Below are 12,499 nucleotides of genomic sequence, written 5' to 3' on the forward strand. Positions count from 1 at the left end.
GGCATTATTAAGAGAATTTTTCCTATTGGCTAGACAATGTCATGTGACCGAAAGCCTAGATACTAGTGGTGGACATTTGCGATTTATTTTTACTGTTCGTGTTCAGCTCAGACTGTCTTTTAACCCGACGCTGTTTTTACTGAAGAAACTTTAGCTTTTTTTTTTTACAATGAACATCCCAGTTGTGGATTTCGGCGCCTACAGGCTGAGCGAGAAGGATGTCGCTGACGAGCAGTGGCAGAGTTTAAGCACAGAGTTGAAATCAGCATTTAGAGATGTTGGTTTTGCATTTCTGAGGAACACGGGGATTACTCAGGAGGAGGTGAGGCCAGTTAGATAGAATAAAATTATTATCGAGGAACTTACACTGGAATCCGTCTTTTTCTTCTGGTGTGTTTGGACAGGTGGACTGTGTCATGGAGATATCCAAGAAATTCTTCCTGCAGCCAGATGAACTGAAGCAACCCTTCAGCAGGAAAAGTTTCGTGAACAACCCTAACCACGGTTGGGTGTCATTGGAGACGGAGAGGTAGGATGCATACGTTTTATACTTTAATGTGTATCTGCGGAAGAGAGTTTAAATTCGGATAATTTCTTTATAGGTTGAATCCACGTCGACCTGGGGACCTGAAGGAGTCTTTCAACACTGCCTCCCTTCATCCTGATATAGTAATAACTCGGAGGCAAAAGCCTTGATCGTTTGTTTTCATCAGTTTATTTATTTTATGATTAACCTTAAGAGTTTGGGCTCAGACACAACAACTGCATGGTGCCACAAGGTTATTAGTCAGGGGGTTAAAGTACAAGTTACTCAGTATCTGTTACTTTAGAGAAAGCTCTGTTAAGTTTGGAGAGGAATCAGGAAAATAAATGTTGAACTGCAGTACTGAAAAACTATGTACACCCCTATTAAGAGGAAAGTAGCAGCAGGGGTGCTGCTTATTGAATACACTTGATTGCATCAAATGTACATAATTAGCTGATAATCAGCAAGTGTAACCAACTCTATATGAGCAGAGGTTTTGGCAGTTTGCTGACCTGGGGGAGACTTTCTCCAGAGGCATTTCCTTAATCTTAACACAATTACACAGTCATCCCTGGAATGGACATCCTACAAGTTCACTCCAAGGTCAGAGCATGCAGTTCTTAGTGAAATAAAGTTACATCTCCATAGGCCTCAGTTGGAAGTTAAATGTTAAAGTTCATGAAGTTCCAGTTAGGAAAAGACTGAACAAATATGGCTTCTTGTTCATAAGGGTTGCCAGCACAAAGACTCTTCTGTCCAAGACTCCTCAATCTCTTCTTTGGACGAATGTGAGCAAAGTGGAGATGTTTGGCTACAGTGCACAGCACCTTGTTTATCAGGGACCAAAAACAGCATATTAGCACATATACCTCATCCTAACTCTCAAGCACACTGGTGGGCAGGTGATAAATTGGGCTTGTTTTGCAGCTACAGGATCTGGGCCCTTAGTCACTGGTTGGCCATGAACTCCCCTGCATGCCAAAGTATTTTAGAGTCTAATGTGAGGCCATCTGTCCAACAGCTATAGGGTCATGCAAAAGGACAAAGATCCCAGGTAATCTACAACTGAATGAATGAAAAAGAAGAGAATGAGAGTGTTGCAACGGCACGGTCAAAGTACAGACTTCAACCTGTTTGAAATTATGTGGTGGGACATTAACAGAACTGTGCATAAGCAAAACAACTACACACCTCGATGAACTGGAGCAACATTATAATGAAGAGTGTGAACAGTAACACAATCTGAAAGAGTGGCACAGAAGGCAGTACTTTAAATATTACTACCACAGGTGGTCGTACAAGGTGCTGAAACATGGGTGGTTTTTCTCTGGACTCCAGAGTGTCCTTGTTTCTTGGATTTTGAAGTTAAAAGCCAAAATCCACATCAAGTCACTGACATGTCCTGCATCTTAATATCACAAAATTCCAGATAAACTTGTTCTTTTTACATATTTCATTCTTTGTTATTTGACAGCAAAACAAACATTAAAATAGTGACACAAACACACCCCGTTGAGAGTAATACAAACAAGCCATCAGAATTGGAATCCGTTTTCAGCTGCTATGCACTTTTAATAGTACCAGCAAGGTTACAGACTCATTCTCTACATTAAATACACATTATAACAAAACAACACGAGCTGGTACAGTAAAGTCCAGGATAACAGGATACCAAAAATTTTGATGTATTGAACATTAAAGCATAAACCCATCTTATTATAACACTGAAACTATAAGTAGGTCAATGAGCATACTATGGGTACTTTAAGATATCAATATCAGTATTATCATTAGTCAGACTCTGATGTGGTTCTGTTGTTTTCTGTTGTAGAAATGGCCATCATCAGGCAGTTTGAAAAGTTTTCAGGAGTTCCAGACATCCTTTTTTCTGCACTGCAAAGAGCTGAGTCTTCGGTTGCTGAGGGTGATGGCCCACAGTCTGGGACTCGACCCAGAAGTCTTCTTGCGTGCACACCGTTTAATAGGAAGTATGTTTACCCCATACACTGTACCCAGTGTACAGTGGCATATGATCAGTTTTACTAAGTGTTCAAGCTACATGTCATGAGGGGCGGTCACTGATCCCAGATCATATGGACCTTGTGAGAAGGTTTTATTCACACACACACACACACACACACACACACACACACACACACACACACAAAAACTGGCAGTATCTAATTCTACAAAATTAGGGAGAATACTAATAAGGGCAAAATGTTCAACCAAGACATGTTAGCTTAATTTATGTACTATATATTATATTCATTTAGTACTTTATATAGCTCTTCTCCTAAATTAAAAAATAACAAAAATACAGCACAAAATAAAAGAAAAATGAATATAAATACAAGACACATGTAAATGCGAGTAACAAACGAGGGAAATGACTGAAAATCTAACAAAAATTAATCCTGGGAAAGAATTTTTTTTCTTTTTTGTAAAGTGTAACCTCAAGGCAGACCAGATTACGGTTTTGGAGGATTGGTCCATAAATTGGTACAAACAAACAAGAGATACACTGCATTGACAACACTGCTGTGTCTCCTCTAGCTGACAAAAATGGCACTACGATGCGATCTCTCTACTACCCACCAGTGAATTGTGAGAAAGCAAAGGAGGGCCAGCTGCGATGTGGAGAGCATTCAGACTATGGCAGCATTACTCTGCTGTTCCAGAGCTCAGAAGGTCTGCAGGTAAGGCCTGTACCACTGGGACACACAAGCACATAAGTTGCTTGGTAACATACTGAAAAAGGGTCTGATTAATTTACAAACTCACTTAAGCTGGAATTCCTGTGGTGTGCCACTTTAAACAGCTGTCATCACTGTTTCTTCAATTGTAAGTCATGTGTTTTGCTTAGTTAGTAACACATTATGTGTTAAAGTCAAGCAAAGTATCAAATAATCCTGTTATCCTCCTGACACTTTTTGACCGTCAGGTGCGTACACGCTCAGGTGAATTCATCCCTGTTCCCTGTATCCCCGGAGCCATCCTCATCAATATCGCTGACCTGATGCAGCGCTGGACGAGCGATCAGTTCGTCTCTGTGGTGAGTGAAGGGGATATTTCCGCCCCAAGGTTTTATGACAAGGTTATGGAAATGCATTGTAACTAGAAAAGTAAATGCGACTACATATGTCAGATTGGGTCATTTATAGGAAATAAGAAAGGTCTCACCTACTTTAACTTTAGATATGTTTTTGTGACCCATGATCTTTTTTGAAGCCAACAGAGTTAAAATGCTTCCCAAAAAAGTTTTTGCATATGGCCATGGCATTAGGATTATAGTTTAGTGTTGCTTGTTGTTTCTTAGCTCCACAGGGTTTTGCTGCCTCCTGTCGGAGACTCCAGCACACGGCAGTCTCTGGCTTACTTTGTCCAGCCGGATGACGAGGCTCTGATCACCTGCTGTGATGGCTCCAACAAATATCCGCCAGTTACAGCAGGCGCCTATCTCACTGAGCGATTCAATGAATCATATGGAAGAAGCTGAATTTGAACCCACCATTCTGACCATTTGATTAAGAAAGTTTTTTTGTTTGTTTTTTTAAATCATGTTCAGTGAGTTATTGTCAGAAGTATGATTATGTCACTTCAGATTCTACAGTAATTATAAAACTGAATGTTAACTTATGACTGTGTTTATAAGATGAGTTGAACTTGAGGTTTGTGATGAAAATAAGAGACAGAAACATTGTATCTGCAAGCTCATTCACCTTAATTTTAGACATTCAAACCTTGTACATCATTTTCATGATTTTTTTTCACAGGACATTAGTTGGACATTTAAGTACTTTTTTAACAAGTCACATAAACATAAACTGTTCAGCACATATACCAGGTTGGAGAGAGGTTGTTGTTTGAAAATAAAGTAACCAGTGTATTTTACTTCAACTCTTCAAAGTATTTTGTGTCCATCTTTTCTTTGCTATTAGTCTGTAGTGAAAAAAAAATTAGTTGTTGTTTTTTACCTTGTGCTTCCTTCTGGAGTTTAATTCAGATTTTTACAAGGCAAATTTCAACCTACTGCATTCATTTCATTTACAGTGGTTCGAGAATAAATAAACACAAATTCACAGACACTCCTAAGCACTGACATCCAGGCAACCACTTCATAATCCATACAATTGTCACAATCACAAACACAATTATTAAAAATTATAACATTTAAATACATATTGTATATATTTAACTTCATCTCTTATTCTGCACTAATCTGATCCAGAGGTCACAACAGCTTGAAAAGACATTGAAGGAAACACTTTTTCTATAAAACTTCATTTTGGCTCTAATCTTACTTTTCTGGCATTTATTTTTTCCAAAATAATTCACAATTTACCATAAAAATAAATAATATTCTGAAAGGATTTCCTTAAGGAAAAAGTGGCAGTGAAACTACAGTGTGAACAAAACTAAACATTCAGTTATCAGGCCAGCTGCCCTCCCCATTTCACCCCAAAGAACTTCCAATAGAGAACAGAGTCCTTTTGTGATACAAGATTAAAAAAACAAAAACAAAAGGGTTGATTGTCCACATAGAAAACTGGAGCAGCTCCACATTTCCAGGCTGGCTCATTCAGTTGATTTAACCAGCAGAAGGAAGGGCATCATTGGCACTAAGAGATCTTCCCCCCCCCCCCCCCCCCCTATGTGTTGCTGTGTGTTTTGAAAATTCTAAACAATAACCCAAAATTGAAATCATGAAAACACAAGCACACTTGCATGCTCACTCACATCGCACACAGGGTGGTGAGGCCTGCTAAGAATGTCCAGGCACGGGTACATCTTGCTGCTGGTGACCAGGCGGAGGTGGCTGACTGTTTCCTGGTACAACTGGTGCATGTTCACCTGCAGTTAGAGGAGCTGCAGGCTCTGTAACAAAGATTCATATGTGCATTATTAGGATATGATAAAAAGCTTTTAATCTCGTCTTATTAAAAAGGATAACAATGCTTTTCCCTCACTGCATCTTTTTAAGTGTATTTTGATTGGGGATGCACAAGTAAATAACTTATTTTGGCTGTTCTGTGGATCTGGATGCAGGTTTTCGACTGGGTGGTTAATTTTCACTTGATTTTAAAAAATGTTAAAATGGAAGTAGAGTGCAATTAAGAGACCTTTAACATCATGTGATTTGTTGTTTCCAGCATCATTTATCATAAATTTCATACTCACGTTTTACATCAGCATTTAAGCTTTGGGATTTAACCCTTTCCATTTCTTCCATTGCCTGAGCAGCGAGAGAAGGACAAAAAAATGTTAAGAGCATAAAAATGGTTTAAGACTTTGTTTGCTATTGCCTGCATGTTTCAAGTCTACAAGTCTCTAAAACAAGATTTAAGTGCAATTCAGCATGTTTCACACTGTAAGCCAGATTCTTACATCTGTAGAAAGGGTCAAGCAACTGTATAGAAAAATCCTATTTTCAGATTGTATTTCATCTGCTATGGATAGTTGACAGATAATTCACCTGTTTCAGCCCCAGCTTCTGAGCATCAAGTTCTTCCTGTTTTCTTTCAAGTTCCTCTCTCTCTTTCTGCAGCTCAGCCGACTTCTTGTTGATGTCATTCTCCTCATTGGCCAGTTGTTGTTCAAACTCTCTCAGCTCCTCTTCGGTGTACAATGGGTTCTGATCTAAAGTCTGCAGAGGGCACATAAATAAATGATGTGATAAGAAATCATATACATTTCTGATTTCATGATATAATGTCAGCTGTTAAATCTCTTGGGGAGTTTAATGATTTGGAATCTCACCCTTTGTAGACAATTTCTGAAAACAGCTGTTTATTGTGTTGCACTTACGCGAGCCTAAGCTCATAGTTTCATAGCTCATATTGATGAATAATTGAATTGAATTTTAATACACTAACATAACATTGGGTTCACATTAATTTTTAATACTACTCTATACACAAAAATGCCAGGAGGGAAGCCAAACCTTACTAGCTCTTACCTCCCATTCGTCTTTTTCATAGAACTCTTCCTTCTTTGTGGCTGCCATGAATTCGCTCAGTGATACAAGCCTGTCTTTATTGGTGTCCACCTGAATGTCAATACATGAAGCAATTTTGAGCAACAACTGTCATCGAGATAAATCACTCACCAGATACGTCCCAAAGGCCCTGACCTTTAGCTCCTTGCTAAAATAGCTACTCCACACACAGATGTTTAAATTCATTCATTAGATTTCAGGCAGCAATGCCACACGTTTGTTATGAAATATACATTATGATTGTATTCTGACAACAGAGAATACCTTCATAACATACTAATCAATACTTTAGAAATGCTAATGAACATGACAATGATCTGTACATTTTATAGATTTGTGGTGGCTCACCTCGTTCATAACATGCTCTCTCATTCGCAGTCTCTCTTCCTCCATCTCAACCATGTCATCCTCTTCATTTTCTGGGTTGTAAACCTTCTCCAGCTTAATGAAATGCACAAATTTTACCTCAGAGACTTGTTCATTTGCAGATTACATTATCGCAGACTATGCAGAACCAGAGTTAGACATAAAACATATACCTCTTTAGTAAAGAGAGCTTCAAGCTCACTCTCATCAAAGAAGCCATCTCCGTTGCTGTCTGCAACACAAAACAAACAACGGAAATCTGTGTCTGATTTTAACCATCCATAGTTTTGGCACACTAGCAAATAAGACAACATTTGAATGCTATATTCATTCTTTGCTCTTAAACGACCTTCAGTGTATGGTCTATGGTTACCGTGCATTTTGAAGAAAGTTTTTGGATCAAAATCTTCTGGATCTAAACCATCTGCCTCCTGCCACACCTCTTTTAGCTGGTCCTCACTGCCCTGCACACACAGAGGTACACATCAAGGTTTCTCCTTTTTCTTGTTTTGTATTTAGCACTATTTAGCATCTTTATTCTATGGCTTGCATATAAATCTAAATAAAATTGGCCCAACTAAATGAGTTAATTTTATCATAAAAAAAAAAAAATCATTCATGTTTTCCAAATAATATCATTCAGCTTCAATGTCATTTGTTCCCCCGCATTGGCTATAATCTTAGCATTCGTAATGAACTGCTTTATAGCTGGCGTCTTACAGGGTGGTTGACTTTAGGGTGGCTGGCGTGTTTCTTCTTCATTTCCTCGTAGTGTTCCTCTTCCTTCTTGCGATCCTCCTCATTCAAGTTCTTCAGGCGTTGCCGTCGCTCATGCTCTTTCATCATCTCGTATTGCTTGAACTCATCATGGCGGTCCTTGTCAAAGTTCTCCAGGTCATTAGTCGCCTAGACGTAAAAACAAAAAGTTGGGAAGTGGAATTCACCTCTTAATTCTGCAGATTTATGCACCTCGTTGAAACAGATGGACTCTATTCAACATCCAGATGCCTGATCAGAGTTGTTCCATAGAGGATGAAGCAAACTGTTGAGCTGAATAATTACTAGCCATGTCACAGTCTTAGCATCACTCAGCATTGAATGCAGAGACAACCCAGGCAGATATAGCATGCTTTTTGTGTTTAGCTCATGCGGTGAAATTTATTCATCTATTTAGTGCTAGCATGCTTACTAGTGGATACTAGTGAGTGCTAACTGGGTATGAATAAACAGTACCTCTGACTTCCTAAACCTGAGAGCTGCAGTAACAATAAGTTGATTTATAAAAAAACATATTTGGACAAATGGTTTGATTGCAAAAGTATTCTGGTGTGTGTATCTAGAATCTAAAAGCTCTTTGTATTGGTAGGGCTTAATAACAGACAATGCCCCACAGTGGTGCAATGCTTAGCACTGCCACCTCACAGCATGGGGGCGTTTCTGTTTGAAGTTCTACCAGTACCTCTTTGTTTACTATGTGTTAGCCAACAGACTGGCAACCTGTTCAAGGTGGACCCTATCACTCTCCTTATGACAACTGTGGTATGCTTCAGCCCCTCAAAACCATGAATAAGTGGAAGAAAAGGGATGTATGGATATATGGATGTAGGGATGGATGGATTTCTGATAGTGACTGTACCTTTTGCTGAGTACTATAAATACACTGTTGTCATAGTTCAAAATCTGGATCTGTGAGTTTAAAATTATTATTTTGGCCTGATTTTATTAGAACCTCTGGGTGGCTCTTTATTCTAGAACCCTGCAAGGACTTGCTCAGCATAAAGTACATGAAAATGCTATGGTAATACAAAACAAAGCAAATGCTCATTTATCACCATTCTTTGCATTTCTCAAGCAGTGCCAAGGCAAAATAGTAGGTCAATGATTATAGAGCAAAGCTAAATGCTACAGAAAAGTAAAACTTATATAAAATATTTTTAGGATTTACATCTGCATGACTGGAAGCTTTGTTGTAAAACTACAGAGGCATGCAAACTCATTAAGCCGGCCTCCCCATTACTATTCTTTTATACTCATTTCACACACAGGAAACATGTTGGTCTCGCAAAACTTACACATTTACCTCTAATGAGTCAGCACTCTCCAACAAAGGGAACAAAGCTGTGAATGCCTCCAACTTATTACATCTAAAATTTAAAAAAAAGCCAGACTAGTTAAACATCCCTCACTGAAATTCCCGATACGCTATGCTAAGTATGGCAATATTTCTGCATGAGCAACTGTCATTATAAATGTGACTGTGCCATACCAGTGCAGAGAAACAGGGTCAGTATTAACCTTCAAGTAGCTGCGCTAATGACTAGGTGTATGTGTACCGATTTGATGAGACGGTCCAGGTCATCCACCTCGAAAGTGTGTGGATTCTTGTGGTTCAGGTGCTCAAACTGTTTCAGCAGGGCCTGGTGGTCCACTGTTTGGCCTGCAAGAAAAGGAATAATGATTAGATTTATTCAACTGTAAAACAAAGACACTTGGTTTTTTGGAGTTGTGTCATGGTTATTCTTTTCCGCTGGGTTTTACAAACACATTTTGTACCAAAACTTAATACATTTATTCTAGAAAGCGTTAAAGGATTACATGAATATCAATGCATTTTTGTTTTTTAATAAATTGACCTATGACTTCTATCTTTGCTTCTTTTCTCTACCTACACTTGTGTTAATCTATTCTGTATGAACATTTATACAGCTTCCTCTATTAATGATCAAAATTTAAATTTGAATAATAATTTTCTTTCAAGAGTTAAGTTCTGCATTCAATAACATAACTAATGGACTGACTTAAACTGCGGAAGTTGTTGTGCAAACTTATGAAGTTTCAAGTTCAAGTTTCTCAGTGACACATCATTTTTTCCCCCTTTCTTTAAGATACTTACCATTTCCTTCCTTGATGTCGTGTTTAGCTTTTATGAGCATTCGCAGCCTGTTCATCTCCTCCCTCTTTAGCTCATCCAGCTTGGTCCGAAAATTGTGCTGAACAAAGTTCAGCTCTTTGGAAAGTTTGCCTTGCTGCAAGCAGACAGTCAACATACCATAGTTCAATAAAAAATGTCCACGTCGACAACCAGCTTACAAAATATTGGGCTGTTTTTGCAAGTGTGCACCTTGATGTCATCCATATTGGCATTTTTGAGCTTTTCTCTAAAGTGGGGGTCCTTCTCAAGATACTCAATGACCTCCCTGAGGTAGCGGTCGTAGTGCAACCCAGTGTCCTGAGAAATAGACCACATTTAGCTTGTCAATGCATAACATTATTCAGTCCGATTATGGGTATTTTTTCCCAGTCAATTAATTCTTCTAATGAACAGTTACACCTAATTTAACAGACACTGCTTTTGTTTGTTTTTCAATCAATCTTTAGTCAGTAAGCATTTCTGAAAGGTGTCTGAAACAGCGGACTTCATGTCTGGATCACCCTGAGCTTTATCTACTTAGCTGTAAGACTCCATTTTAATAGGATATCCCTTTATTTCACACTGCCCGTGTGACTCACAGCACTCTCGGGTGGACCCAGTTCCTCCTCTTTAGCCTTTTCTTTGGTCTTGTCCACACTGATAGGCACTGACTGGATACACAGCCACAAACTGAGCAGAACAAGGCCACAGCGGGCCAAGGCTTTACTCCTCACCATCTGGTCAGGCAAAGCATACATAAAATAGATAAGAAAAAAGATAGGAGTTAGTTTCAGGTTAGGTGAAGATCGTACATCTTTTAGAAAGCTCTGCAGTCAGAACAAAATGAGCACTTGCCGTATCTTTATTAAATATATATATATATATATATATATATATATATATATATATATATATATATATATATATATATATATATTTTTAAAAAGTGGTGCAAGTCAACACTTCAAATAGAGACAGAACACTGATAAGGTTATGCAAATAACTCTTAATCTGAAAAGCAATTCCCATAAGAAAGGGCCCGTGCAGCACACGTGTTTGGTGGCTTACTTTAGAATATTTTCTTAGAGATTTCTAAGTTGAACGCTGTGAACCTGTTAGTCACAGTGAATCAAAATCGGACTGAGTGTGTAGTTTAAGGAACAGGTTGTTCAGTAGGGATCATGGAGTGAGGATGCCAGCTAATTCATTATCTACATGGATGTAGAAAATGCTCTAAACTAAGCCTCAGCAGACAGAGAGAACGGCGTTAGTAAACGTCACCTCGCGTGAAATAATACTTACTTGTAACGTGGAGCTTATTTTGCTCTCCTCTTTTTTTATTCTTCACCTGGCTTTCACGGTTTAGTGTTCCTCAAAGTGCCTGAGCTTCACCGGAGCTTGTTTACAACGGTCATCTGTTAACCACCAATACAAGCCTCCCTTGGCTACAACCTACATAAAAAGGTTGTGTTCACCATGGCAACGCACCGCCTCTGGCTTCTCTTATTGGCCTAAGAAAGTATACTTTCTTTCACAAAACAGTCGCGTTGAGAGGCGATTGGTCAATACACCTGTCACTCATAGTGTATCAACAACCGCCCCCCGTTGGCTTAAGGTGCGTTGAGCCAAACTGTACGTGGCGTTCGGTCAACCCCAGACGAGGGCGGAGTTAGTGTGCAACACTACTCATATTATAAAACTGTTTAACAATGACATTTAATACTAGGGATACGCGTAGGGATACACAACATAAATGTTTTATTTCATCTTATATTTCATTTAGATATTCTAATTAAATATAGATTACACTTGGACATGCTGCAGACCAACATAGAGCTGAAAATACACTCGTTCGAAAACATAGCAGGAAGCCTTAAGCCTTAAGAATTATTATTGTTATTAAAATGATGGCCAAAAAAGCAATGAGACTGCGTAGAAAAACTCTTAAACGCCCTGCATTTAAATATTATATTAAGTCAACTATTATTTATTTATTTATTTATTTATTTATTTATTTATTTATTTATTTCAGCAAAAAGCTGGCGAGAAAAATGAGAGAGTGAGTTTAAGAAAGTCGAAATGGGTACTTATAATTAAGGTGTTCAGCAAAAAGAGAGGGGGCAAAAGCGAAGGAAAACTCTTATTGTGATTTGTATGTGAGGCTGAACAATAAGGAAGGAGAAAAGCACAGACTGAGAGAGAGAGGTTATAGTGATTAAAGATAGAGATGGAAATGTACTAATGAGTGAAGAGAGTGTGCTGAGAAGATGGAAGGATTACTATGAGAAGGTGATGAATGAAGAAAATGAGAGGAAGTGCAGAGGATTAGTAAGGAGGAAATGAGGGGAGCTATGCAGAGGATGAAGAGTGGAAAGCCAGTTGCTCCAAATGACATACCTGTGAAGGGTCAAGGCTTTGGGGAGAGAGAGCAGTTTAAAATAATCTTAGAGTCGGAGAGGATGCTTGAGGAATGGAGAATAAGTATACTGGTAACAGTTTTCAAGAACAAGGGTGATGCGCAGAGCTGTAGTAACTACAGAGTGGTAGAGCTGCGGAGCCATGAAGCTATGGGGAACAGTTGTTGAAGCTAGGTTGAGAAGAAAGGTGATGATCAAAGAGCAGCCGGCTTCAAACCAAGAAAGAGACCACAGTTGTTTGCTCTGAGAGTGTTGATAAAGAAGTCTAGGGAAGGTCAGAA

At 38.8% G+C, this 12,499-nt stretch overlaps 2 protein-coding genes across 2 annotated transcripts; one reads left to right on the top strand and one right to left on the bottom strand.

Moving 5' to 3' along the window:
• Positions 1-111: 111 nt before the first annotated feature.
• LOC146628281 (uncharacterized) lies at positions 112-4,157 on the top strand. The gene is made up of 7 exons (XM_085357711.1): positions 112-322; positions 405-529; positions 603-669; positions 2,358-2,514; positions 3,083-3,225; positions 3,471-3,581; positions 3,846-4,157. Exons 1-7 carry the CDS (start codon positions 170-172, stop codon positions 4,023-4,025), a joined length of 936 nt encoding a protein of 311 aa, XP_085213837.1. The 5' UTR covers positions 112-169; the 3' UTR covers positions 4,026-4,157.
• An 83-nt stretch (positions 4,158-4,240) lies between these two features.
• Positions 4,241-11,216, bottom strand: nucb2b (nucleobindin 2b). The gene is made up of 13 exons (XM_085357712.1): positions 11,104-11,216; positions 10,401-10,538; positions 10,012-10,119; positions 9,784-9,916; positions 9,224-9,327; positions 7,611-7,796; positions 7,264-7,354; positions 7,064-7,122; positions 6,873-6,965; positions 6,486-6,575; positions 6,003-6,173; positions 5,708-5,762; positions 4,241-5,404 (listed from the first exon to the last, which is right to left on the bottom strand). Exons 2-13 carry the CDS (start codon positions 10,536-10,538, stop codon positions 5,292-5,294), a joined length of 1,341 nt encoding a protein of 446 aa, XP_085213838.1. The 5' UTR covers positions 11,104-11,216; the 3' UTR covers positions 4,241-5,291.
• Between the last annotated feature and the right edge of the window lie 1,283 nt (positions 11,217-12,499).

The sequence above is a fragment of the Diplotaxodon limnothrissa genome, linkage group LG7 (genome assembly GCF_057381915.1).
Source record: "Diplotaxodon limnothrissa isolate DT_005_m linkage group LG7, D_limnothrissa_male_GT1.1, whole genome shotgun sequence".
Classification (NCBI taxonomy): domain Eukaryota; kingdom Metazoa; phylum Chordata; class Actinopteri; order Cichliformes; family Cichlidae; genus Diplotaxodon; species Diplotaxodon limnothrissa.

Excerpts from the sequence above, each read along its gene's own strand:
- LOC146628281 (XM_085357711.1), top strand. The coding sequence starts at position 170 with ATGAACATCCCAGTTGTGGATTTCGGCGCCTACAGGCTGAGCGAGAAG. Across the intron at positions 323-404 it reads CGGGGATTACTCAGGAGGAG|GTGGACTGTGTCATGGAGAT; the intron begins GTGAGGCCAGTT and ends GTGTTTGGACAG. Across the intron at positions 670-2,357 it reads CCTCCCTTCATCCTGATATA|AAATGGCCATCATCAGGCAG; the intron begins GTAATAACTCGG and ends TTTCTGTTGTAG.
- nucb2b (XM_085357712.1), bottom strand. The coding sequence starts at position 10,538 with ATGGTGAGGAGTAAAGCCTTGGCCCGCTGTGGCCTTGTTCTGCTCAGT. Across the intron at positions 7,797-9,223 it reads TGGACCGTCTCATCAAATCG|GCGACTAATGACCTGGAGAA; the intron begins GTACACATACAC and ends TTTTACGTCTAG. Across the intron at positions 7,355-7,610 it reads ACCCTAAAGTCAACCACCCT|GGCAGTGAGGACCAGCTAAA; the intron begins GTAAGACGCCAG and ends CTGTGTGTGCAG.